This window comes from Symsagittifera roscoffensis, chromosome 6 (assembly GCF_963678635.1).
Source record: "Symsagittifera roscoffensis chromosome 6, txSymRosc1.1, whole genome shotgun sequence".
Taxonomy (NCBI): domain Eukaryota; kingdom Metazoa; phylum Xenacoelomorpha; order Acoela; family Convolutidae; genus Symsagittifera; species Symsagittifera roscoffensis.
Window position 1 is genome coordinate 25,036,714 of NC_087067.1, and position 26,543 is coordinate 25,063,256.

Below are 26,543 nucleotides of genomic sequence, written 5' to 3' on the forward strand. Positions count from 1 at the left end.
CATAGGCACTCGTGGTACTGCTGGTGGCGGTAGCGGTGGTGATAAAGGCGTCACCATTGGTGCGGGCGGTCCGCCAATCGGTATAGATAGTCTTATTGTCGCGGGTGCTTCATCATGTGTTTCATCGTTGTCCGTCTACGGCTGAATGTCTTCCAATAATTTGGGCAAGTAATCATCGAACAATCCTGGTTCGCTTCGGTATCTACCCAATGAAGGATCCACCACAAATTCTTTCGGTCAATTTGTTCAATATCTTCTAGTGGATACTGAAATTGGACTGCACGGAGACGAATTCGATGTACACACTGCGTATAGTTGGTTCCGACTTTGCTAATTATGTAGTTACTATTAGTGAGTACTTTTTCCACTCTGTACAACGGGATCCAGATTTGAAGAGACTTGTTTCTGCTATCCGATTAGTTTGTTAAAAACGGATTTAAGAGCATACAGAACGAGTGAAGTGGTAGTGGTTGTGCAAATGCTTTCATGTCGTAATATCTTCGATATTGCTGATACGAGGCAACGTTATCTTTATTTTCTTTAAATTTCTCCAGCATGGCATCCTATAGTGTTGTCACAAAATCTGCTTCAGCCGTTGCTATTTCAAGCACTTTTGTGGAGAAGCGTAGATCCAGTTGTTTGATAGGCTCTCTTCCATGGAAGATGGTACTGGGACAACATCCGATGGATGAATAGTAAGATGTATTATGGATGAATGTCGCAAGCGGTACATATTTGTGCCAGTTGGCCCATTGTCCATCTGTATTGAGTTTGAGGATCCTTTTAAATACTCCATGCGATCTCTCAACTAGTCCAATAATTTGAGGGTGCTTTAATGTTGCATGCCCAATTTTAATGTCGAGCAGATTGGTGAGCTCGTGTATCAGTTTCGACCTGAAAACACTGCCAAGGTCGGACAAAAATTGTTTAGGGACGTAACTGCGCACAAAGAACATTTTTGTTAGTTCTCTTGCAACCGATTCAGCGCTTGCGTTTGTCAATGGTGCAGCGAAGAGGTATTTTGAAAGAACGTCTATTCCCGAGAGTACGAATTTATACACCGGCGACTTGAATGGTCCGACTATATCTATCTGCATCATGTCTCCTGGGAATGATTGCAGTGAGGAAAGTGGTTGAAGTCGTGGAGTTTGATGTTTGTTAGACGCATTCTTGGGCTGCAGGCATTTTTAATGGTATTTACCAGAACCTCCGTAAAGCCTGGAAAGTAAAATCGCTTCCTGAATTCTTCATTTGTTCGGGTCATCCCGATATGTCCCCCTGTCGGTGAGTTATGGATTCGGTACATGACTTCATTCCACAAGTGTTTCGGCAAACAACACTGCTTGTGCTTGATGTTACCTGTGTCATCGTAGAAGTTGCGAAACAAAATCTCGTCTTCAATTATGAGTCGGTTGAATTGTTTTGCGTACTTCTTTAGGCGGCTATTTGCATACGTAAGATGTCCGGATCTTTCTGTTGTTCAGCCTTTAGGTCCAGCGGTTCACTATTTAAACGTAAGTCGTTGTAAAGCTCAGCGGGGTCTGGATATTCTACTGCATTTACTGTTTTCCGAATAAGGTGAACCAATGATTTCGGTTTTAACACTTCGTTGCCATTTTTGCCGATTTGATTTTCCAAATATGCCTGGTAGAGTCCTAATCTTTGCAAATTAGCAATAAGATTGTCGTCGATTTCCTCGATAGTAGAGAATGCATCTTCTATTGCTTGGACCTGGTTGAGCAAAGCATCCGGTACTCTAGCAGTTGAGTCGATATATATTTCTCGAACTGGTACTTTATCTGTTAACTTTAGTGAAAGTGAGGCCGATGAGTCCGTTTGCATCCTGGACAAGACGTCAGCTGCATAGTTTGATGTTCCCGGTATGTGCGCTATTATGATGTTGAAAGATAGAACTCTGTCGAGAAAGTTCCATACTGATGGAGGTATTGTTTTCGCCTGAAAAAACGGAGTAGGGCTTCTATTATCGGTCAACACGATCACTGGTTCGACTGATCCCCAGATGTAGTGCGAAAAGTGATCAAGCGCAAAATACAATGCTAGAAATTCTTTATATTATATTGAAAAGTTCAGTTGTGCTGGATTAAACAGCCGGGAACCAAATGACACTGGTGCAACCGTCTTTGTCACCTTTATTGTCAGTTTTGATGTAATCTTCCACCATTAGCACAAATCCCGTCCCATGGTAGCTAGCATCGCAAAGTATGACATATTGTAGTCCTAGTTTTGGTAGTCTGAGTGTCAAGTTGGTTGCTTGTATTAAGTCTTTTTTGAGTACCTCAAGACTTTTGTAATGCTCCGCGAGTATTTCAAAGTCTATCGATTTCTTTAGCAGCCGATAGAAAGGTATGAGTTTCTCACCTAGACTGGGCATGTAGTTCCTAAAGAACTGAACGAATCCCATAAGTCTTTTTTAATTGTTTGATTGTCTGAGGCATTTTGATTTTATCTAGGAATGCAGAGATTTTTACTTTCTCGGGGGAAATTCCCTTTGGTGTTACTAAAGAACTTCATTCTTTGGGTTCTTATTTCACATTTCTTCGGTGAAAGTTTTAGACCTGATCTGCGTATACATTCAAAGATTTTTTGAAGTATCGGGGTTAGTTCCTGAAGGTTGTTCACAGCACTGCCTATATCATCCATGAACTGGGTACATAAGTCAGCTGCTACGCATGGATCAAGGTAGTGGCGTATAAATCAACTAAGTCCCGTGACAGATTTACTGATCCCTTGAGCTAAGCATTTATATGCGTAGGTTTGTGACCGGAAATTAAATGCCAAAATTTGCACTGACAGGTCATCTGCCATTTGCACACAGTGATAAGTCCGAGAACAATCCAATTTGGTAAACAAACTCTTTCCGGCGAAGTGATTGGATGCATCGGTCATGTTTGAAATTGGAAACTTACTGTTGATATAATCAGTCTTGATTGAGTGATTGATTCGCCTGAGGTCAATCAACATCCTTAATTTACCTGAAGGTTTTCTATGTGCAAATAGTGGACTGCTGTATTTGGAATGCGATAGCGTTGTTATCAGTCCGAAGTAGTGCATCAAGGCGAGCTCCACTGTTAATGCCTTTCGTAAGTGAATTGGTGTGGGTGGTCCTTGTGTATATATGGGTCGTTGATGTTCTGGTGAAGGCTTTACCTTTAAATTCGAGTTATAGCCTACGTCAAATCTGTGTTTTGCAAATATGTCAGAATATTCGATAAGTAAACGCTCCACTACTTCTGACCTTTGATCTTTCGTCAAAACTGAATTTTCCCACTCGAAATTCTTTAAAAAGGTCAAACGATCTTGAAGGTTATTTTTTGGTTCAATTTGGCTTTGGAAATGCAGGATATGGTCATAAATTTCCCGCTGAATGGTGGGAAGTGATCCAGGGTTTGGGCAAGTTTCAGGCGTTGGGAACCAAAATTTTTCATACTCGGGCGGTGGTTTCAGCTGTGAAGCGGACGGCATGCTCGTCTTCCCTTCGATTAATTCGTTAATTCCCAATTCAACATCATCGGGTTGTTTCATTTGTGCCAGTGCAAGTGTTTCTGGCAAGATTGGAATGAGTTTTTCGAATTCAGAGAGCGTTAGAATTGAAAATGTTAGAAGATGTTCGGACGGCAGAAGTCTTGATGTATTCCTTGCATCAGACCCAAACCTTTTGATGTATTCCTTGTATCAGACCCAAAGTAGTTCGACTACTGACCCAGGAATAGAAGTCCAATACTCCTCAAATGGAAAAACTCCTCAAATCACCATGCATACAAAACAAACCTGTCCTTTCCAGCGTCGAGCAGAACAATACCCCCAACATCTAAACGTGCAAAGCGCAAAACCGATTGGGACAATTTCAACAATTAAATCGTCAGCCAACCTTTTAAAACTTACTGTTACAGCAAAACAGACGTCCTCCTGCTTCAGTGGTATAAATGGCTGGAGAACATCATGGACGAAAGTATACCAAGAGTCACCAAACACAGGTCGGGGATCCCGCTCTGGATTGGACCCCCAACTTCACATCAAATGAGAACAGTCGCGACAAGGAAACGGAAGTACGCAAAAGCAAACTCACTCTTCCTACTCCTCAAAATCAAAAAAGCAGAAAAAATTTTAAACAATGAAATCAAAAAGGACCAGGCAAAATTTGAAGCAGTAGTATTCGAAAGCCGTCGTATGTCTGCTCTTCAAAAGTACTTACAGTCGATTCACAAAAAACATCCCCTACCTGACGACAGGTTCCTCAAACAATCTTCAGGTGTAAACGAAAAAGCCGTAAGCAGTGAGCAAAAAAGCAACAATTTCTTCACCCAAGTTTTATTCCAAGAAATAACTGGCGAACAAATATACATTCAATCAGAAATAAACTAGATGGCAATAACCGAGGAAGAGATCACCCAATGCCTACAAACTCTGAAAACAAATAAAGCATGCGGAAGAGACAACGTAAGAAAAATCATCCTAAAACACGCTACTTCACTCGCAAAGTCACCAAAACTCATCTTTCAAACCTGCATTAATAAAGGCTTTTTCCCACGCCTCTGGGAAAAAGTGAAATAACCCCAGTTTTTAAAGCAACCAGCAAGGAGGACATATCTCGATACATAACAATTAGCCTTCTGGCAAATGTATCCAAAGTATTTGAAAAAAAGATTGTTCGACCGACTATACCCAGAAATCGAAACGGAATTACACCCCCAGCCCAGTTCAGCTTCAGAAAGAACAGGTCAGCCATTTTACAGCTGCTGCTGAAAACAGACATTAAAGAAAACTCGAACTTACGGGTGCTATACATAGATTTCAGTAAACCCTTCGACAAGGTCCCATATCAATCACTTATATCAGAAATCGCAGAGACAGGAATTGGAGGGAAGATCCTACAGCTGTTGGCCAGCTACTTGACATCAAGAAAACAATGTGTCAAAATCAACCGAAACAGATCCCCAATCACGCCTGTCACAAGCGGAGTAACGCAGGGTTCTATACTCGGCCCACTCATGTTCCTAATATACGTGAACGATCTCCTTCAATCAGTCACGCCAAAGATATCATTTGGTTATGCAGACGACTTCAAAGTCATTTTTCTCCCATTACTCTCCTTGCAGCTTATGTAATCAAATGACAAAAAGTATGAATTGGGGAAATGCCCAAATTTGCTGCATTTCAAGTTTCCGCCACCTAACTGACAGCCAAATAGGTATCAAGCCAATTAGGTATAAATGACTCAATTTCACAACGACAAAAGGCCATATATGTCAAATCCTATGGAAAATTTCTGATCCTTGGAATTAGCCTGTCAGTCTAAAAATCTTTTCTTTTTAAATTAAGGCCATCTTATAATTATTTTACGAGGTTTAATGAAGACTGAAGGCACACTTCATTTTCATGCTATCCTATGAGGTGTCTTTTTAACTTTAGGTTTCATTAAGGCTCTCAGGACTAAGAACTATGAAGTAAATCATAAAACATGCCATCACATGTGGTGTCTTTTCACTTAAATACTCTCAGGATGAAGACTTCAATTTTCAAATTAAACCAGTCATGACTGGGAAGTTTGAAATAATTCAGAAACCATGCTAGCCAATGGGTTGTCTTTTTCTCTTTTAAATCTAAAGAAAACTCTGAGGCCTCGGAACTTCAAAATCAGTTCAAAAGCTTCGAAATCTTTCAAAGGTAATCAGATATGCTCACAGGTAATCAGCTCAACTGAATACTGTTGAAATCAGTGTTTAAAAACCAATTGCAGCTAACAACAAGCCAATCGCGGTTGATCCAAAAATTAAGAGATGAGATTATCGAAACATGAACATATAGAAAGAAAGACAAGATAGAAAACAGGAGTCGTCTAAAATGTTTCGGATGCAGTACCAATACTGGGTTTTATGATGTCTCTGCCAGTATGGTATGTTCCAGGACACGATGTAGTATGGAATGAGAAGAGCTAGGGTCACTGTTGAAAGCAGTTTGGAAGGGTGTCCCGAGAGGTAGAAAGCGGCAGCTGCGCCGATGAACAGACCCAGCATTGTACTGCACACGTCTCCGTGTTCTGAAACGGCAAATATCAACATTTTTAGTACTAAAACTAAGATTATTATACAACACTTTTCAGAAAACATAACTAATGTTATTATGATATGACTGTCCTTCATCCACAATGAAAATGGTCAGCGGTATTAGAGCAAGAGCTCTAATAATGGCAGGCCTCGAACCACCAACCTTTGCATTAGGAGAAAGATCCACTAGACACCTTTCGACCACTTCCCTTTATCAAAAAAGGACCAGTTTTATAATTATTTACCAAAAAAATTTATAACAGAAACGCAAAGTTGCACTTCTCAAGCTAAGAAGACGTGAAGCCAAACTCGTGAGGCCAAAATTTTATACCCTTTTCCAGCTTTTTAAATCCCCCCATACGCAATGTACAGAACATGTAACGTACAATCTAGTAACTCGTCTAGTAACTCATTAATAAAATCAAAGAGCCTGCCTTCGAACTATTTGGATGGATTCCGAGCCGGAACAGTTCTCCGCCTACCTATGCCTGAATAGTAAACTGATAAATAATCAGAGGTAGAACATCTTTATAACTTCAATCTCAAGTCATCAATATCTTTCAGCTGGTATTAAAATATTACCAAAGACACATACCGCAGCAACTGCACATATAAATATGAAACTTAGGTTGTAAAACTTCAACTCCTAATATAAAACTAGCGGTGCCTAAGAATGTGGGCTAGAATCCTAATTAGGTCTAATTTGGGCACCGAAGAGCAAGAATTCTCTCCAATTCATATTTCGGCTACATGACATTCGACCAAACTCTATAAAAATTTCTATCACCTACGCCTGTGTTGGCTTTTCACGTTAGAACAAACGAATTAACCGTTGGGCCGCAATTGAGATAAACAACAGGAAATTTCTCCGCATAGTGATCGATCGGCAAAGGATCTGGTGCTAATTTTAGCTTGAAGTAAACAGCAGATTCAGCGGAATGCATCATGCAGATGGCGCTAAATTTCCCATCTTCTCTCAGTTAATTTCAATATTCCTGTTTATACATCTTAACAAACTTAACTTTAATTTCAACAAGTCAACTTCCGTGCTTCCAATTTCAATAATGACATCATCAAATTTCAGCAAAAACGTTTCAACTTCAACATACTTCAATTAAATCAACAACAAGACTCCTCGTATTTCAGGGCGAAGCCCTGAATATTCCAACTATATTTAAGGCCATTTTTGAAAGTTTTTGGCTGAAAAAATGATCACAAATAAGAGAAAAAAATTTTCCACTGGAACCGATAACAATTGAAAGAAAAACTTTTTTTCCACCTGAACATTGGACAAGTTCCAAGGAGCATTTAGCGTCTCGTAGCCTTCAAAATGTGACCAAATGACTTGCATCAATTCAATGTTGAACGATTCAATCCGCTGCTTACGCAATTTATCAGAATCGCGCATTATTAATACCAAATTAGCCAAATTTGGGAATTTTCCAATTCCCATAAAACGCAAAAAAGATCACAGATGATTTTCTTTTTACATTTGAGCTCCAGACAACGAAATCTTTTCGCGTCTTCCATCCAAAAAAAAGCCTTCAACAAGTTCTATTGGTGTTATGGAGACTAGGAACAAATCACACTTACAAGAAGCAGCAAGATAAAAGTTAACAAGTTCAAGAAATTTATAAAAACCGAATTAAGATGCCTACGGCTAGCGCGTTTTCAGACACAAAACAATAAAAAAACTTGGCTAACTTGGGAAAGCATTTTAAGACCTACCGGCTCCGCTTGCTGTACTTGCGGGGCTAAATTAAAATGAATATTGTAAAAATACACGTTGAATTTGCTTTGACTAGTGAAAATTATATTTTTTTCTCGTTCTTTCTTTCATATGGTTAAAAATTCCGTCACAAAACGCTTGAACAAAAAGTCGAAAATTGACTGAATGAAAAAACCACCTCCGCATAAACGTTCCGAGCTTTCTTCGAAAGAATGAACATACACAAAATATGGTAACATACACAGAATAAATTTAATTGTCAATGATTTCCTTCTGAAGCAAGATAACTCAAAACAAACTAAGAAAATGACTGTTAATTCAAGTTGAAAGATTGTTACTGAGTTGAATGGTGTTACTGCGTCGATTGAAGTTAGTTGATTTTCAAGGACAGCTGTTGAAACTAAAAGCCAGGAAGTATGTGTTGAAATTAAAACAAAAGATTTCGACTTATTTTTAGTTTCCTGTTTAAATTTCTCAAAATTAAGTTTAAGAAATCTACAATTAGAAATATCGAAACTAGTCACCTTTCGACCACTTCCACTATTCACCTTTCGACCACTTCCCTTTATCAAAAAGGACCAGTTTTAAAAAGATTAACCAAAAATTTATCGCAGAAACACGAAGTTGCACTTCTCAAGCATAAGATTTATACCCTTTTCAGCTTCTTAAATCCCCCATGTACAGAACATGTAACCTAAAACTTAGGAACTCGTCTAGTAACTCATTAATAAAATCAAAAAGCCTGCCTTCGAACTATTTGGATGGATTCCGAGCCGGAACACTTCTCCGCCTACCTATGCCTGAATAGTAAACTGATAAATAATCAGAGGTGGAACATCTTTATAATTTCAATCTCAAGTCATCAATATCTTTCAGCTGGTATTAAAAGATTACCAAAGACACATACCGCAGTAATTGCACATATAAATATGAATCTCCAACTCCTAATATAAAACTAGCGGTGCCTAAGAATGTGGGCTAGAATCCTAATTATGTCTAATTTGGGCACAGAAGAGCAAAAACTCTCTCCAATTTTATATTTCGGCTAAATGACCTTCGACCAAACTTTATAAAATTTGCTATCACCTACGCCTGTGTCATGCAGCCGAAAGTATGTGTTGAAAATAAAACAAATTATTTTGACTCATTCCTAGTTTCCTGTTTAAATTTCTCAAAATTAGGTTTATGAAATATACAATTAGAAATGTCGAAACTAAAAGTGAAAAGGCATTGTTTTCTTTTCAATTCAATTGCGAGAATAGCCGTTTACTATGGAAGTAGCACAGAATGCATCGAACATAGTCTTAAAAAACACAAGTTTTTTCAAATTCGTGTCGTTTTTCTGCGCGGTATGATAGAAGGATCTGAACAAAAAAAACCTAACTTAGGCATATCCGACAGTCATAGTAAAATTGTCAAACTGGACAATAGTTTTCCAAGATTTTCAATAACTAATTTTGCGTGGAAAAAAGCAAAGGAAACAAAATAAAAAAAACGCCCGAATACAAAGTTCCTCCCCATTTTCAATCGACGGAAGAAAATCTGAAAGCTCACCAGAATCAGTGAGCTAATATAGTTCATGGAAACTAATTCAAGAAAAAGAATATCGGTTTGCTGCGCAAATAGCACAAAATTTCCGACCACCGTTATTTTTATAACAAAACGTAAAAATGACCCGGAGAAAAATCTTTTTGATGTGTTTAAGTTACTGAAAGGGGACTGAATTATCGGATGCGGCAAAGAATCAGTTAATAAAAGTTTTAAACATAAACTCTGTCAAGCCCCTAACTCAAAATTTTTTTCAACTTCTAAGAATTTTTTCAAATTCAGCGGCATTCATTAGGGACTGACTGGAAGTGTAAGCTCACATTATTTTGTTGTAGATGTTAGCCCTAAAGCGGTGCGTCCGGCATGCTCAAACCCCGTCTTAAATCTGTTGAATTTTAAGTCGACTGAAGCTACAAACCTATGGGGGTTAAAGACGGGAGTTATTAGAACAGTTGAAACAATGTCAAGAGGTGTGCGGGGAATAAAAAAAGGGGCAGTTTGAACGAATGCATGGGTCTATTCGATTCAGGGATAAACTTATGAAGTGCTATAACTGGACCTTAATTAGGAAAGGGTTCTTCTGATGCCGCGCATGGGGCGATGCTTCGGATGGGGAGAAATTGAGAAGCTTGAGTGGGAGTATTTTCGCGAGAAATGCATCAGCAAAAGTCTGCTCGACACTTCAAGAAAAGATTGTTTCAATATATATTTGTTGTCGAGAGGTAAGTAGCTTAGTTCGTTAACTTTAATTTAAAAAGAATAGATTTTTTTTAAAAATTTTAAAAGAATTTTTGCTGTACCGGAATTAGTGTTGGCATTATACTAGTATGAGAAAAATGCCTACTGGTATGTACTAGTACCTACTAGTATTTATACTAGTATCGATACTAGTAGGTACTTTTCCTGGACTTGAAAAGAAGAAAAAAACATTAAAGACATCAAGTTATGCATTTTGATCCTCAAAATGAAAAGAATAGTTTTCTGGAATGCCTCTGAAAGCACGGTTTATGTACACAAACGCAAGTTTGTTAACTCGGACGTTAGAAAGTCGATTTCGCCTCTCACTGTGAATTAAGTTGAAAACACTCCAAGCGCGTTCAGACTCAGCCGAAGATGTTGGTACTTGGTACACGCGAATGGCAATTTCTGCGAGTACTGGGTACTCGATTCTTCCATAAACGGACCAAAACAGATGATCTTCAATGTCTTCAACTGCCAAATTATTCGAATATGAGAAACTTGCCAGGAAAGTTGTCAATTCTCTGACACCTGCATTTCGTTTTTCAGCATCTTGGAAAAACACGTTGATGTATTTTTTCAGCTGGTTGATTGTATCTTTCCTGTCATCTTGAATCATGTCTTCACCGCCCCGTGTTTTTGGGGAGAGCAGATAAGCAAACCCCATAGATTCAGTGTGCAAGAAGTTCCATCGCTCTAGCACCAATTCGCGATAAGTTTCTTCAACTGAAAAAGTTTCAGACAGTTTTTTGAAACTTGAGTAAACAACCGAGAGGTCAGATGAATTACTTTCAAGTTTCCCCAACAAGTTTGTAGGCATTTCAAGAGCGGAGCGTATACGGGTCACATTCGTCCAGAACTCAATACTCATGACAGTTTCTTTAAATTTGATGTCAGGGTCTTTGGTATACCGATCAAGTGTTCCGTTACTGACCAGCATGCAAAGCGCGTTCCTTCCAGCAATGATGCTGTCCAAGCACTTGAACTGAGAATACCAGCGCGTTTCAACCGGAAGGCACAGCTGCTTAGTTATACCAAATGTTTCACAGTTCTTGTTGAACTCTGCTGTTACTATGTGCCTGTTTCGAACATACTTGGCAACTTCGACGGCTTTCTCAATAAAAACCAAGTTTCTATCAAGTGAACAAAAGTCTTTAATCAACAAGTTAAGGACGTGCGCCGAACAACCATTCGCAAAAATGGTAGGGTGTTTTTCTTCAATAATATCCCATGCAGCTCTCGTCGGTTACGATGGACCAGCCGTCGGTTACGATGGACACGTATTTTGCGTCTGCCAACTTTTTGTCGATGTCAGCCTTAAGCGTCAAATATTCGCGGTCCAAAAGAACTCCGCTCAATTGTTTTCGGGAAGGTGGCGTATAAGAAGGGCGAAGTTTTCTTACCCAATCTCTCAGTGACGGTGCTTCGGCGAACGCAAAAGGCATGGCTGTGTCATAAATCATCCTCGAAAAACTGACGTCCAATTCTTCTTTCTGTATTGCAGTCATCGAATCAATCCATTTAGGGTATTTGGGTGCAGGTTCCACATTTTCTTCATTACCTGGCGGGTTATTGGGTGTTGAAACAGTCACAATACATTTCTTCTCAACCAAACTTCGAAACATGTTGGTCTCCGTTGTTGGTTGACCTCGGCAGTTACCCGATCTTTTATGGTTGCCAAGTTTCTGTCGATTCCATATGACAGACTTTTCACAAGTTCGACATTTTCCTTTGTTTCCATCTTTTTCGTGAAGGTAATCTTCGATTTTAACATTTTCCATCTTGAATAAAACAGTGAGCCAGCTGATATAAACACGCAGCAGTTTTGTCCGGAGGAAACGCGACAATAGACCAATTGAAAATGCTTACTAAGCATCGGCGGTGAACAAGCACACTCACATCAAAGAAATTAGCCTACTTAAGCAGCCTACTCAACTAGTGAATTAAGCTACTTTCACAACTTTGAAAGTCTGTGATACTAGTATCTAAATTTCATATACTAGTATATACTAGTATCGATACTAGTATAAATTTCTACTAGTATCAGGTATGTGCCAACACTAACCGGAATGCTTTATTCCAGGACCATATATCCTAAATGATGTCGGGGAGGATATTCCGGGAAGATCAAGGAGTAAAAACGGTGAAAAATAGTTGATTTAAGGGGATATAATTTGTGCGAGCAGACTGAGCGGAGAGTTATTAAAAATGGCGGGTTGAACTTGAAAGTTTACTTTCAGGACATAAACGTTCGGGCGCATTTTTTTTAGTACAACCCGTTATAGTGTGAAGAGTGGCGTTTTAAACTTTTGTAAGCATTAGCAAAATTGGCGGCATTAGAAAAATCTAGGCACGCCTAATTTATCTGATCATGAGGTGACCAGAATTTGCTATTGTGCTTTGCGAAGTTAAGCTAAGAGAAGGGGTGTATTTCCCATTTCGAGGGGGGTCAGTAACGAATTCCTAATTGAACGAGGAGAAAAGGTTGGCGGATACTCTTGATGAGAAAACCAGGCATCTAGACGTAAACAATTGGTGTAACTTAATTAATTATTTGATAAATTACAAAACGAGCCTTTTGAAAGTTGCTTGACTGAACAACTTTGAGACTGAATGCGTTGAGAATCTTTCGCGTAAAGTTGTATTTCAATTCAGTGGGCAAAATGACGCACAAACAACGTTTAAAAATGAAATAAGGCAAGAAGATGGCAGTGACGCGTCAAATGAGGATGCTGGACTTTTTATCAAATAGCAGTCGAGTTTAGTGGTGATCAATTAAAGGGGTGAAGAAAGACTGCATAATTTCGGCGCCGATGTTAACCCCGCGTCAGTCCTCTTGTTCAATGCAGCACCACAGCGGAAACTGCGCGTTTGCGTCATCAAGTTTAATAATGTTTTCATTTGAGAGGAGAATTGAAGTATTTGCTTTTAGTCGCGTGGAGGAATATCGAAACATTTAAGATTATTATTGTTGATGTTTACACAAACGCTTTGAGCCACCGGAGTTCTGCCTTGCTTTTATGTTCCTAGTTTAAAGAACTCTGATTTATAGTAAGAAGACGGTTTTTAAGTTAAATAGGCCCTAACGAAAGAGCGGCTTTTGAAACTCTTTGGTTTCTGGAAAAACTGCAATTTGAATGTCATACTCGCACAGTAAAGCTATTATTTCAGAAGCTTTCCCATGAACACCATAAAACCTCAACTGTAGTATGACCAGGGACTAAGTTTACAGTGAGGGTGGATTTGCTTGATTACTAGGGGGGGTTTGTAATCAAATAAGTTAACTGTATCGAAGTTTGAAATCAGTGATGGATTTGTTTCTGGGGGAAATTAAGTTGAAGGGAAAGGAATAGAACTTAGTCTGTAAATAGTTACAGAATTTGTCTTGTTAGCTACAACGGTTTCTGGGAGAACATGATGTAATTTGCTGTGAGGGGACAGTAAAACTCTGCTGTGTTGTTTAAGCGTGATTAGACCAGTGAGTTTAAAAGGAAACCATCTACAAAGTAACAGCAAACGCTTGCTTGAGAGCTAAAAATTTTAAGCTTGCACGCTGAGCACGTATAAGGTCCGGGTTTATGCCGGCGTTACGAAGAAGTATTGAGATTTATAGACGGAGCAACCCGGCCGACTTGGGAAACTCAATCGAAAAACCATTCCAAGCATGCGTTTCGCTCTCCCCTGTTTGAGAAGGTAGGTTAAACAATATTTGCGGCTGTTTGCGCAGTGCGTCGGGTCTACCACTGGAAAGCAGTACTTCTGGAGCCCTAGTTTTACTCGCTCAAATTCTTCTTACACAAAAAGTAACTTCCTGATTTAACCTCTTATCCTAACGGAAGGAAACAGAAAATGTAGAAATCACTGGGTCTTATTTCATTGTTTAACCCTTGTTTAATCTTCTTCATTCAACAGAGGGTAACAAACGATTGATTCAACACAAAAATAAATTTCACATTATACTATGCATTGATATTATGTTTTCTAACCTTTTTGCTTGATGTTTTCGGACATTTTTACTGATAAAAGTGCTCTCCAATTATTTTAAAAGACGGGGCATATATGCCATATACCGGGGCGACTTTTACCAGGCAATTGACTCCAAAATCTTATATAGCGTCCGGCTTGTAGGCCGAGAGAAAAGACAGTTAACTTAAGAAAAACTCCTAAAACTGATCAGAAAGAGCATACAAAACTCTTTTATTGCATTTTTGGTCTTTTATTGATTCTTTTACTTGCCTTCTCCGAAAAGATGTATCAAGGCACTTCTTAAAGTCGGTTCATTAAACACCAAGAATGTCACAGATACCAAGTACATTCCGTGACAACACACTGCTACGTGTCTGACTTTGGGGTGAATGCTCCTTCTGGCGGGGTAGTTGGCATAGCCTGATGACATGAGGAGAAAAGAGGCAAACTGCAGCACTATTCTACCACCATAGTGCAACTGAAACAACATCATCGTCATCATCATCAAAAATTCTCGCCAACCAAAAATTAAAATAACTTGCTGATCGCTAGCGCAATAACACGAATTATATCTTCGGATTTGCTAGTGTCCACAGATACCATTAAATTTTGAATTTCCAGACAGGTTTTGCGATCTCGAAGAAAAAATTCTGCGGACTCCGATGACAAAAAGAGAGCTTGAGGTTGCGATTAGTTTCACCTCGCCAGTATTTTTCAGAAATAAAAGATGACTGTTTAAGCATTCAACTCTCAGCCGTCTTTTCGAAACTAATTAGATCATTAAATAGGTCTGAAACTGATTGTTTCAACCCTCAAAAGGGCCTGTTTCAAGATTTTTTTTCTTTGAATGTCAACCTTCAACAACCAAAATTTTGATCATAATTCTCTGAAATTAAGATCTATTTTCGGTTGCATGTAACTATATTTTTGCAACATTGCCCATGTGGTGTTTGTGAAAAACAATTTCGTTTGAACTGAAAAATGCGGTTGAAGGTACTCGAGCTTGCTGAGTAACATTGAGATGCCAATTGAAACAAAGTACGAAACTGAGATGAAAATTGAAACATCTGTTGATGCACTTAGAGTCGCATCTCATTTCGAAGCGCCTCCTCCAATTTTGGCAGCCTGATTGTTTCCGTTGTTTCTAGCTATTTTAGTTCACATACAAAATCACATGAGTTGTGAAAAATTGAAATTCTTATACTGGCAACTGAATATTGTTCTAGTACATGGAATGGAATGTGTGTAAATCAACTTAAAAAAAAACCAAGTCCTAAACTTGCGACAAGCCTCTTTTTCTCAATATGGATTTCAAAATAAATATTGAAAAATAAGGCAAAAAGTGTTTAGATCAAAATTATTCTGTTTTAAAGCTGAACACATTTTCAACTGACCTTTTGCCATTCGGGCGGTTGGGCAGCCACAGAGAAGAGGAAGTAGTTAGCCAGAGGTTGTTCCACTGCCAGAATGAGTGAAAAGAGGCGTGGCTTGTACTGGAAGATTAAGAATGTCGTGCAAGTGATGACAATTGCTAGATGCACGTATATTATTGCAGTAGAAACCTGATACTCCCGGTTTCTAAACAACAATAAAAACTTATTTGTTTGTTGATTCCAGTTTCTGAGCAGTTTTCCATCAATGCGGAGCCCAATACTGTTTAAATAACCAAAATAAATGAATAACCTGAATGAAAAATTACAACGAGGCTACAATCAGCTTTTATTCACTGGTATTAGCTTCTGTGCAAATTGAATCGTATCGAACTCTCAAAATAGAACAAAACAGCAGTATAAAAATCATCTAATTGATACTGGCTCCTTTGATTGCTTCGAAATAATTTTTCTAATATTCGCAGCGCTTGAAATGAATAATTTTTGTTCCGACTTTCGAACAAGTGACGGAACATTTGTACTTGAGGTAGTTTTCTTAACAACTCCATCTTAAGTCAAAACAGTTGGAATTTTAAAATACTCCGTTAAAAACCCTCCTTCGTTCTCCAAAAAAAAACCTCAGCTGCCTTTTCTGCGTTAACTTTGAATGTTATGATCTGATCAGAATGTTATGATCTGATCCTAGACAAAAAAATGTACGAAAAACGTCTAGGCGGTGTCGTCATATTTGAAAATTATCTTTCAGTATAATCCCTAACGTATAAAAATTCAAAATGTTTCATGGAGCAAAACAGTTTGCGAAAAGTTCAAGTTTTTCTTCGGCCAGCTATTCAAGCTGAGAAACTTCGAAACAATTCAAATTAGTTCAGACTGAATCGGTTCGCAAAAATATTAAGTTCTTCTAGAGCAATAAATTCATGAAAGGAATCAGATGATAAAAATTTTTCTCAAGAGCTATTCAAGTATGAAACTTAGAAAAATATTTCATAAATTGTTTCTTAAACTGAATCATTCTAAGAAACAATATAGTTTTCCTGAGCCAGTTCTTCAATCGATGAGGCTATGAAATAATTCAAATATTTTCATAGAACGAAATAGTTCCCTATAAACTCGAGCTAGTTGTTCTACGCAAGCTATTCAAGCGACATTACTTTTGAAACATTTAGTGTTATTTTTTGGAATAAAAACGGATGGCAAAATTTGACCTTTTTCGATTAAAGCCATTCAAGAGATGAAATTTGCTTTAGGTTGACCAAAATATTTTACAGAGAGGCGAAGCAAAGTGAACCAAAATTTTTGTATGTCTCGATAAATAAAACTAGAGGCCCAGCTGAAGCTGGAGGTACGTGATTGATACTGAGTGAATTTTCTATACTCATGCGTCACGAAATAGGTGATTTCAAAATTTGGACTTTGCCCAAAACCTTAGTTGCTTCTCTACTAATTTTGAGATAAACAATTGTCCCACGGATATAACTTCTCTTACAAGAAGTTAAGGAGTCACCGCTTCTGTAGGAACAATTATTACAACCGGTTTTTTCAATTGAACTTTTCATCTCAGATTTGATTTGGCAAATATTAAGAAAGTTCAGTAAATTTCTAAGAAAAAACGGTCAAAAGACTTTCCAAAATCCATTACTTGCTTCGGCAAAAAGCAGGTTGTGGCCGCTTATGCAGAGAAGATCCCCAAAACCGGGTTTTTCTATTAAACACAACCTGAGAATTTCAAAGTTTTGACTTGTTTGAAGGCCATAATTTTTTTTCTTAAACTGGGCTTGGCCATTTATAGACGTAGGCTTTTCAACAACCTATTATTTCGATTAAACCTATGATGTCAGATGTGGCAGGATAGTTAGCAAGAAAAGTCCAAAAAACGGTCAACAAATCAAGAATTTAACGATTCCAAAAATCATAGCCTTTTGAATGAAAAAATTACGCAGAAACGTTACGCAGAACGAATTTAAGCAACTTATAATTTCGATTGAACCCAGAAAGTCAGATTAAAGAGAAAAAAAACAAGAAAACTTTCAAAAAAAAACGGCCAAAAAATCCCGGGGGCCATAAATTTTGGTGTCAGAAAAATTGGGGCATGGTCGCAATAACCAAATGAGCTCCCCACAACCCCTTCCTTGAATTGAACCCAAAATCTCAGATATGGCAGGGAAGTTTTCGAGAACATTCAGCGAAAAGTCAAAAAGAATAGCAAAAAGGTCAAAAATCAAAAAGTGGATTATTCCGAGGACCATAACTTTTTGTCTAGCAAAAAACTGGGCGTAGCCGCTCATGCAGAAGAGTTTTTCTAAACAGTTTTAATTATTCAAACGAAAAGCTCAAGATTAGTAGTTATCGAGAAAACGAAAAAAATCAAAAATATGGATTAAAAAATCCCATATATTTTTTCAAGACGGTAAACAGAGAGGTCAAGAAGAAAAAATTTCTAGGTAAGTATTCAGGCACGCAGTGAAGTGGGCAGTCTTTCAATTGATACCTTTTTTTGTGTGTGAACTGAGTGAGAAAAACAAAAATTTAAGCAAGACGTGAAAACATTTTTCAAAACGAAATAAAAATTTTTCAACAAACCGATTGGTAAGCATACAACCAACTTGAAAAGTGCGGAGGATAGTGTTAAAATTGTGTTTTGCTTGTAACGACCCAAAATTGAGTCATTAGGCCGATGAAAAATAGGCCGAATTAATTTGGGCTGAGGAATTTTTTTTAGGGAAACAAAAAAAAACAAAGGAAATATATAGTCAAGGTAAGTAAAATTACATATTGTAGTAGTAAATCAATCACTAAAAGCAACATAAGGAAAAAAATTCGCGCAGCAAAACAAAACAATTCAAAGATATGACACCTAAGCCGACAAACAATAAGCAGACAAATAATTGGCCGACAACTTTATTCGAAACAGAACATTTCCGGTTTAAAAAAAAACAGGTCCTACTCAGATTCGAAGCCAGGACCTTTGCCGTCCAAGGCATAATCATTACCTCCAGGCTAAAGTGGCAGGGAACGCAAATAAGTTTGAATTCATTATGAACCAAGATACAAGTGATTCAAATGATTCTGTTAAACAAGTTGTTAACCCGGAAAAAGTCTGTATTCCAGTTCGATAACGCTTGCTAATCGCAAGCGTAAATTGTTCAGAAAGAAAAATCAGATCACGAAGTGTTCAATTTTTTTTTCAGCAAGCTATTGAAGCATTAAAATTTTTTAAAACAGTTATTTTATAGGCCAAGCTTTCCTCGGCAAGCAATTCCTCAGTTTTCCGAAAGAAAGTTTTCCTAAGCGAGCTACACACTTCGACAAATGTTTATCAGACCAAAACAATTTACAAAAAACTAAATTTTTCGTACGCTGGCTACTCACAATGAATCTTTGATTTCAATTTGGTATAATGAGCGAATCAGTTCGCAAAAAAAAACATGTTTTTTTTTCAGCAAGTTATTTTCTGGACTGAATCGATTTGCACAGAACTGAATTTTTTCACCACTTGCGATACAACAAAAAATGGCAGGGCAGCTAGCCCAAAGAAAAGTGACGCAAGCTAAATAAAAAAATGTATTTAAAAAATAATTTGAAAAAAAAACCTTTTGAAAGTTTGTCTGGAATGCGGGTAAATTTAAGGAAAAATACAACTGCCAGCGTTATTAAGCGGATACTGAACGACAAAAATTGGGTAGACGACTGTTGAAAAATCAAAACTGAGCTTTAAACGTTTTTGAGCTTAAACAAATTCCTTAAGTCCCCCCCCCCTCCTCACACCTTCCCTTCCGTAAGGACGAAAGCAATTTTAAAAATTTGGTGCTTCATACAACAAATTAACAGCCAACTAAACAGATATGCATCAGTCAAAACCATAAGCCGAAAAAACCTCAAAGTTAAAAAAAGCGAAAATAAAAGGCGAAAAAAGAATATTAAATGTATATCCAACAATAAAATTTCGAATGCAACGGCCATTTCAAAGGTAGATATGTTCAGGAAAAATCTGTTGACAAGCATTCTGATCTGTTGCTATAGGCTACCTTTAGCTGTGGCTATCAGGCGAGCTAACTGATTTAATTGAGTTTGTTAAACTAGAAGTGAACTAGAAAAAAAAGGTCTATATTCCAGTTTGATATTGATAACGCTTGCTAAACGCAAGCGTAATAAAATTAACAAAATTTGAGAAAACTCGATCAAAAGGTAAAATTTTTATTTTGCTAGGAAATCTGATAATTAAATTCCATTTTCGAAATAAGAAGTCGCTCAAGTTTTTTGAGATCTTTAAACTTTCGCTGTACGATAGTGGAAACTGCTTACCTTTTAACAAAGGTAATGAACTGAACTTGAAAAGAAATCAGAAGTTGAACCGCAAAAAAATCAAGTTGACTTTTGATATCCTTTCAGGTTCAGTTCATTTCCTTTGTTAAAAGGTAAGCAATTTCTGATATCGTACAGAGAAAGTATAAAAGTTTGAAAAAATTGCGAGAACAAATTTTAAGAATTTTCATGAAAAAAAAACAAAAAAATCATCACGACCTATATAAGAGTTCATCGACTATTGATAAGACAAAAGTATTTTTAAAAACCAAAAAATATATATAAACTGAAATAGGCAAAAAACTGCAAGCCGACTGAATTAGGCAAAAAAAACTGCAAGAATGAGAGTTAATGGGGTTTTAATACGATACTACACTTGAATCCCAACGAACTTTCCTGGGGGTACATAAAAAAAAATCCACCCTACGCTATAGCTCCTTCGCATCCCTTGGTGGGAAGGGTTTAAAATAAACTGCAACACACTATGGAGGTCCCGTGTTAGTCGGTTATTGCACTCGATTTGAATTCTAAGCCAGAAGAAACCGACAACGTTGATCCGTTGCATGAATTTAAATAATTAAAGCTCTCTAAACGAATCAAACAACAGGCCTCGATCATCCAAGTTGACCACCATATACAACTGTGGTATCGACCCTATAAGTAAGAAGATAAACACTAGCCACACAGAAAGCGAAGACATCCTATTAAACAGCCATTTCTATGCAGCAAAGTTGCACTCATAATATACACAGAGGCGAAGCGGAGCTTCGCATCACTCGCGATGCAACAAACATGAAAAAAGTGAGAAAAAAAACATTTATATTGAAAAAACTAGGTGAACCAAAATTTTCGTATTTTTCGATAAAAAGCAACTACAGGCTCAGCTAAAGCTGGAGGTACGTGTTTGATATTGATTGAAATTGCCATACCGATGCGCCACGAAAAAAAGTAATTTCAAAAGTTGGACTTTGCCAAAACTTTAGTTGTTTCTCTACTTAAATAAGTCAGAAGAGTTAAAAATTTTGACATGATCAATTTCACTAAGGAGAAAATTTTCTCTAAATTTTCATCTCAGATTTGATTATGTAAATTATAAAAAAATTCAAAAAGAGTCCAAAAACCAGTCGAAACTTTTAAAAAATATTCAAAAGACTTTCCAAAATCCATAATGTTTTTCTGCAAACAGCAAGTTATGGCCGCATAAGCAGAGAAGATTTCCAAAGCCGGGTTTCTCGATTGAACACAGCCTGAGAATTGGATGGCAGTTTTCGCGTAATGTCAAGTTTCCAAAAAATTGTCAGATTCAAAACTTTGACTTGTTTGAAGGTCATAACTTTTTTTCTTAAGCAAACTGGGCATAGTCAATTATAAAGTTAGGCTTTCAGCAACCTGTTCAGTCGATTAAACCTATAATATCAGATTTGGTAGTATAGTTAGCGAGAAAAGTCCAAAAAACGGTCAACAAATCAAAAATTTAACAATTCCAAAAACCATAGCTTTTTGTGTGAAAAAAAATACGCATAAACGTTGTTATGCAGAAAAAATTCAAGCAACCTGTAAGTTCGATTAAACCCAAAATCTCAGATTTGGAGGGTAGTTTTGAAGAAAATTCGAAAACTTTCCAAAAAAAGTCACAAAATCAAAACTTTTACATTTCCGACGGCCAAAACTTTTGGAGTAGAAAACATTATGCGTATTCGCATAAGCAAAAAAAGCTTGCTGAAACCCGTTCTGAGAATTGAACCCAAACCCAAGGTAAGGCAGTGTAGTTGGAGAGTATTCAAAAGTTTCAAAAACACGGCCAAAAAATCAAAAAATTGAATGTTCAGAGCGAGATAGTTTCTTGTGTACAATGTTTTGATAGTGTCTGCTAATGCAGAGGAGCTTCCCACTACTTGTTAGCTTGTTGAACCCAAAATATCGGATTTGAAGGGCTACCTTTCGCGAACGTCGAAAATATTCACAAAACGATCAAAAATCAAAAATTTGACTATTCCGATAGCAAACATTATGTGCAAAAAATTGGTCGTAGCCTCTTATGCAGAGGAGCTTTTTAAAACTGCTCAATTCATTAAAACCGAAAACTCTTTCTTTATATTTGAGAAAACGAAAAAAAATCATGGGTCAAATATTCAGCCACACTTTTTCGAAGGCTGTAGACAGAGGCGTCAAGTAAAAAAAAAGACTCAGGGGAGTACGCATGCACACAAAGGAGTAAGCGGTCTTTCAATTGTTACACCTTTTTTGAAAATCAGGAGAAGTTTCTCAGAAAAACTTAAACTTCTGCAAAAAGTGAGAAAAAAATTCCGAAACAAAAAAATGAAATTTCAACAAACCGATCGAGAAACATACAACCAACTTGAAAAGTGCGAAGGGGATGCCTAAACTTGTGTTTATCTTGAACCGGCTTAAAAAAAGTCATTAGGCCGATGAAAAATTGGCCTAAATAATCAAAGATGTGACAACTAAGCCGACAACAGATGAGCAGACAAATAATTGTCTAATAATGGCCGACAATTTTATTTGAAACAGAACATTTCCCGTTTGAAAAAAATCAGGTCCTAGTCAAATTTGAAACCAGTACCTTTGCCGTTCCAGAAATATTCGTTACCTCCAGGCTAAGTTGACCGGGAAGGCTAAGAAGTTTGAATACAGTATGAAACAAGGTAGAGATGAGTCTAGACGAGTCCTGTTGACAAAATTGCTTACGGGAAAAGAAAAGTCTAGTACCCGGTTGCAAAACCCTTGCTTATCGAAAAGATAAAGAAAGATATGAAACTTTAAAAATTTTGAACTATTCCATGAAGCAAGTAAGTTCACGGAAAACCAAGTTTTTCTAAGCATGCTTCTCAAGCTGTGAAACCATTAAATCAAGTTATTTCATAGACCGAATCGGTTCGTAAGGTTGAGCTTATCTAAGCAAGCAATTCAAGCTAAGAAAAATTGCAATTTTTAAATTTATTTAAAGCGAAACGGTTCACGATAATTTTAAGTTTTTCTAAGCAAGTTATTCAAGCCATGAAAATTCGAAATAAGTTATTCCATAGCTCGAAACTCTTCGCAAAAAGTTTGTTATTCTAAGTATGTTCTCAGTTGATTCATTTCAGACTGAAATGAATCTGTAAACGTAACAATTTTATGTAAAAGTGGGCCGTTTCTGTCTAGCCTTGAAGTTGAATCAAGTTCATTTTGTTTCAAATCTTTCGGTCTATTGCCTATAAAAATTCTAGAACACTCACGACTTCAGAATATTCAATGGTCGCTCTGAATGATTCTTAGACGTTCTGATTTCAGCCTTTTTAAACGTAGCGCTGAAGAGTCACTTAGACATTAGGCCTTAATCTACATTGATGTCATTGATTCAATATACAAGATCAGAAAAATTTCAAGCCTCAACTGCATCAGTTCAAAGATTAACAGACAAAATGAAGGGAACTGAATCTAGTTTAAAATTTACCCTTCCATGAGTAAATAGACGGCAAATTGTTGAAGAGATCGACCCAGACACAAAACAAAATAGTAAGAGCCATGCAATCGCTTTTCATATTTTAACTACAACCAGAAGAGCAAAAACGCGCCTCATCATTAATCATTAATAATGATCTGTTCATTATTAATCTGTTCAATTTTACAGGCAATCAAAACGTCAGAATGAATTGACAAAACTATCACAGCATGTACTGTTTAACAATTCAAGCGTGGCTCGTATTTTTTATTAGCCAGCTTGGACTTTAGTGCTATCTTTTCTTTAAATTTCTAATTGACACATCCGACGCTGGTGTGACAAGGACTGATTATAATATGGTTTATTGAATTTTTTTTCACTCTTTCAATAACCGGTTACAAGGTTTACTTCTTATACTCATAGATCTAAGAATTCTGTCTCTGTGTTTCTGTCCCAGAGTGAAAAAAAAAGAGAGCCTTATTCTTTTTCACTTCCGCTGAGCCTTATTCGTTTGAATGAAAAGAGAACGTTTTAACTGCATCAATAAAAAGGCTGCAAAACTGAACTCGAACTTCGATAACTTCTAGTTCAACAAAAAGGACAATATTCAGTTCAATCTATGACACGCAACACGCTCATAGAAATCCCGTAAAAATTAACAAAAATTTTGGGAAATAAAAGCTCCTCATTTATTTTTTTATTTCATCACAACCACACTTAGTTAGTTCTCAATGTTGCAGCAATTTCAAATTTCTGAGCTCTGCCAAAATCCCAGAATGATTAGATTTGAGAAAATTTTCTTCACCGAAGGCAATTTTTTGAACAGAAAAGCCATTATTGAGCTCAATAAAAGTTCGTGCTTTTCGGAGCATGCTTCCATCTAAAAAACTATATATATTGACCAATTATGACATCGGTCATCTGCTATGAAAAACTGGGTTCATTGTTGCTCCGATCACTATTGATTAGCTAGTTTATTTCATACAAATTTTAAGCACCTCAAAGAAAGTTCAGGGGGTCAAGGGCAGTATCATATTAAAGCCCTATTGGTCGTGATACGGATTCCAAAAACAAACTGGTCTCATTGCCAACAAAATTGGTCGGAAGAACTTCGGTTTTCAGACTAATTTAGACAAAATTTGAGGCCGACCTTCCTACTACCATTTTATCGTTAAATTACAACAAAATTTTTAAATTTAAACGTTATTTCAGCTATTTTTATTTCCTACTTTGTAGTTTTTCATCCAATTCATTCGCCCTAAACAAAACCAGAAAATTGTCTATTTAATTTCTTGAATAAGCATGGTCGGAACACTGCGCTCTTTGTAAAGCACCCGGCAATCCTCGTTTCTCTAAGAATCTGGCGTTGTTTGGTAACGACCGTTTTTTTGGTTGCCATATAAAAGCCAAATAAAAAATTCAGAGGAGATAAATTACAGAAAATTATATGCAAACCACCACAAGGAGGAAACTTTAAATGTTGAATTATGTATGGATCTCAAAATATTTTTGCGCTCGCTGTTTGTCAAGATCGATTTGATTTGCATATTCTAATTGACTCATCAAACTGAATGATAATTCGATTACCTTCCAATGGCTAGGCTAGTTTACCTCAGATACCTTGAAAGCAGTTTTATAACCGAAACAATGATTTCGAGAAAAAACAGTAACCGATAGATAACCAAAACAATGTTCGTGCTTTTAGCTCCGAATAAATTACTACGTGGATCTCAATTGCTATAGACCCTGACACCAATTTAAGTTTTGAAACATTCCTTTCAAATGACCAAACCCTAGAAGGAAATTATTTGCTGCTGAGTTTCTTTGCAATAATGACTGTTGAACTTACTTTTTATTTTCGGAGTACTCTGATAAGAACATGAGAAGGGAGAGTGCGTATAGAAAAGGGTAGCGAGTGAGGTAGAGCCACGGTATGTAGAGGCGCAACTTCACTGCTGCCGACTTCAGCTTTTCTACTACTGACGCCATATCCCGTTCACGCTTCCTTTAATCAGATCACGTCATGCAAAAGAATATCTGAAAACTTTGACACCGAACTAATTTTTCAAACACAGATGCGAAGTACCTCCGCTTCCGATACCACATATAAATAGCATTGCAAGCTAGCAGACAGACACAGAAAAGAGAGCCTTTAGTCTAAAAAAATGAAAAAATTTGAAAAAACGACTTCAAAATGTTGTCTGGAACGATAGACTATTTGCAAACAGAACACGTCCAGATACAAAATCGACGGCGTTTAATTAAAATTCAACAACAATTATGGATCGAAACTCTTTTGTTTTTGGTTTTACAGGAATTTACTAAAGTTTAATAAACTAGGGTAAACTCCTCTAAAACCGAAAACAAAAAAATTGCCATAAAAAACTTTGAACTATAAATTAGGTGACTAAGCCAATAGAATATCAGCAGAAATCATTTGAGCCGAATACAGTTTTCCAGCGAATTAAAAAAGGGAAAATATACGAAGTCAAGGCTAGTAAAATTAAAAATTTGAGGAGTAAATCACAACACTAAAAGGAAAGAACTACAATGAAAATTGCGTTTATACATTAAAAATCAAATATAAGATGGGGCAACTAAGCCGACAAATCAGGAGCAGACAAGTAATAGGCCGACAATTTTTTTTGAAATGGAATATTTGAACTTATTGTCTACCAAGGTACGAAATGATTCAAGTGATTCTATTAAACAAGTTAACCTGAAAAAAACTCATTCCTTTCTTTCCTTACATTCCTTTGATAACGCTTGCTAATCGCAAGCGTTACTACAGTGAAAAAAGGTGAAAAGTTGCTATTTTGAACTCAGACATCAGCAAATCCCAACATGATTCAATGTATTAACATAGTTTAATATCGAACGAGATCAACTTCCGAGTCCTTTTGGCTATACTCTCTAAATTTGAAGTCGAAAGAAAATACAAATTTCTTTCATTGACATTACAGTGAAACTGTTAGAGCAAACCAAATTCATTTCATCTGTTTAAACTTTTAGTTATTTAAGGGTTGCACAAACCATAAAATTCCTAGCTTCCTAGCTATATGGTTCAGCTTTGACGAAACCGAAGCCTATTAATCCTACCACGGTGTTTAATTTGTCCGATTTTGACTATTTTCCCGAAGACAAGATAGCTCGAAAAGGTTGTACTGTGGTTCAAAAAATAGTTCCACAAAAATAGTTACAACTGGAGCCCTTAGGCACGCAAAAAAAAGTTTAAAATGCAAGAAAATAAATCCGAAAAGAAAAAATAAAAGAATTAGAGCCACGAGGCACGGTTTTTTTGTCGCCTTGCTTTCGAACGTAGTTACCACATCATCCAATAAAAAATACCCGTTCCAATA

The 26,543-nt window shown here is 37.0% G+C and overlaps 2 protein-coding genes across 2 annotated transcripts in view; both read right to left on the reverse strand.

Annotated features, from left to right (window-relative positions):
- LOC134847719 (elongation factor G, mitochondrial-like) overlaps positions 1-26,543 on the reverse strand; it is a 540,091-nt gene that overhangs the window by 412,895 nt on the left and 100,653 nt on the right. The window lies entirely within an intron of this gene.
- On the reverse strand, positions 5,507-25,217 carry LOC134848474 (transmembrane protein 101-like). Its single transcript, XM_063865941.1, has 4 exons — positions 25,034-25,217; positions 15,441-15,624; positions 14,317-14,524; positions 5,507-6,058 (listed from the first exon to the last, which is right to left on the reverse strand). The coding sequence occupies exons 1-4, from the start codon at positions 25,171-25,173 to the stop codon at positions 5,805-5,807; spliced, it is 786 nt and encodes a 261-aa protein (XP_063722011.1). The 5' UTR covers positions 25,174-25,217; the 3' UTR covers positions 5,507-5,804.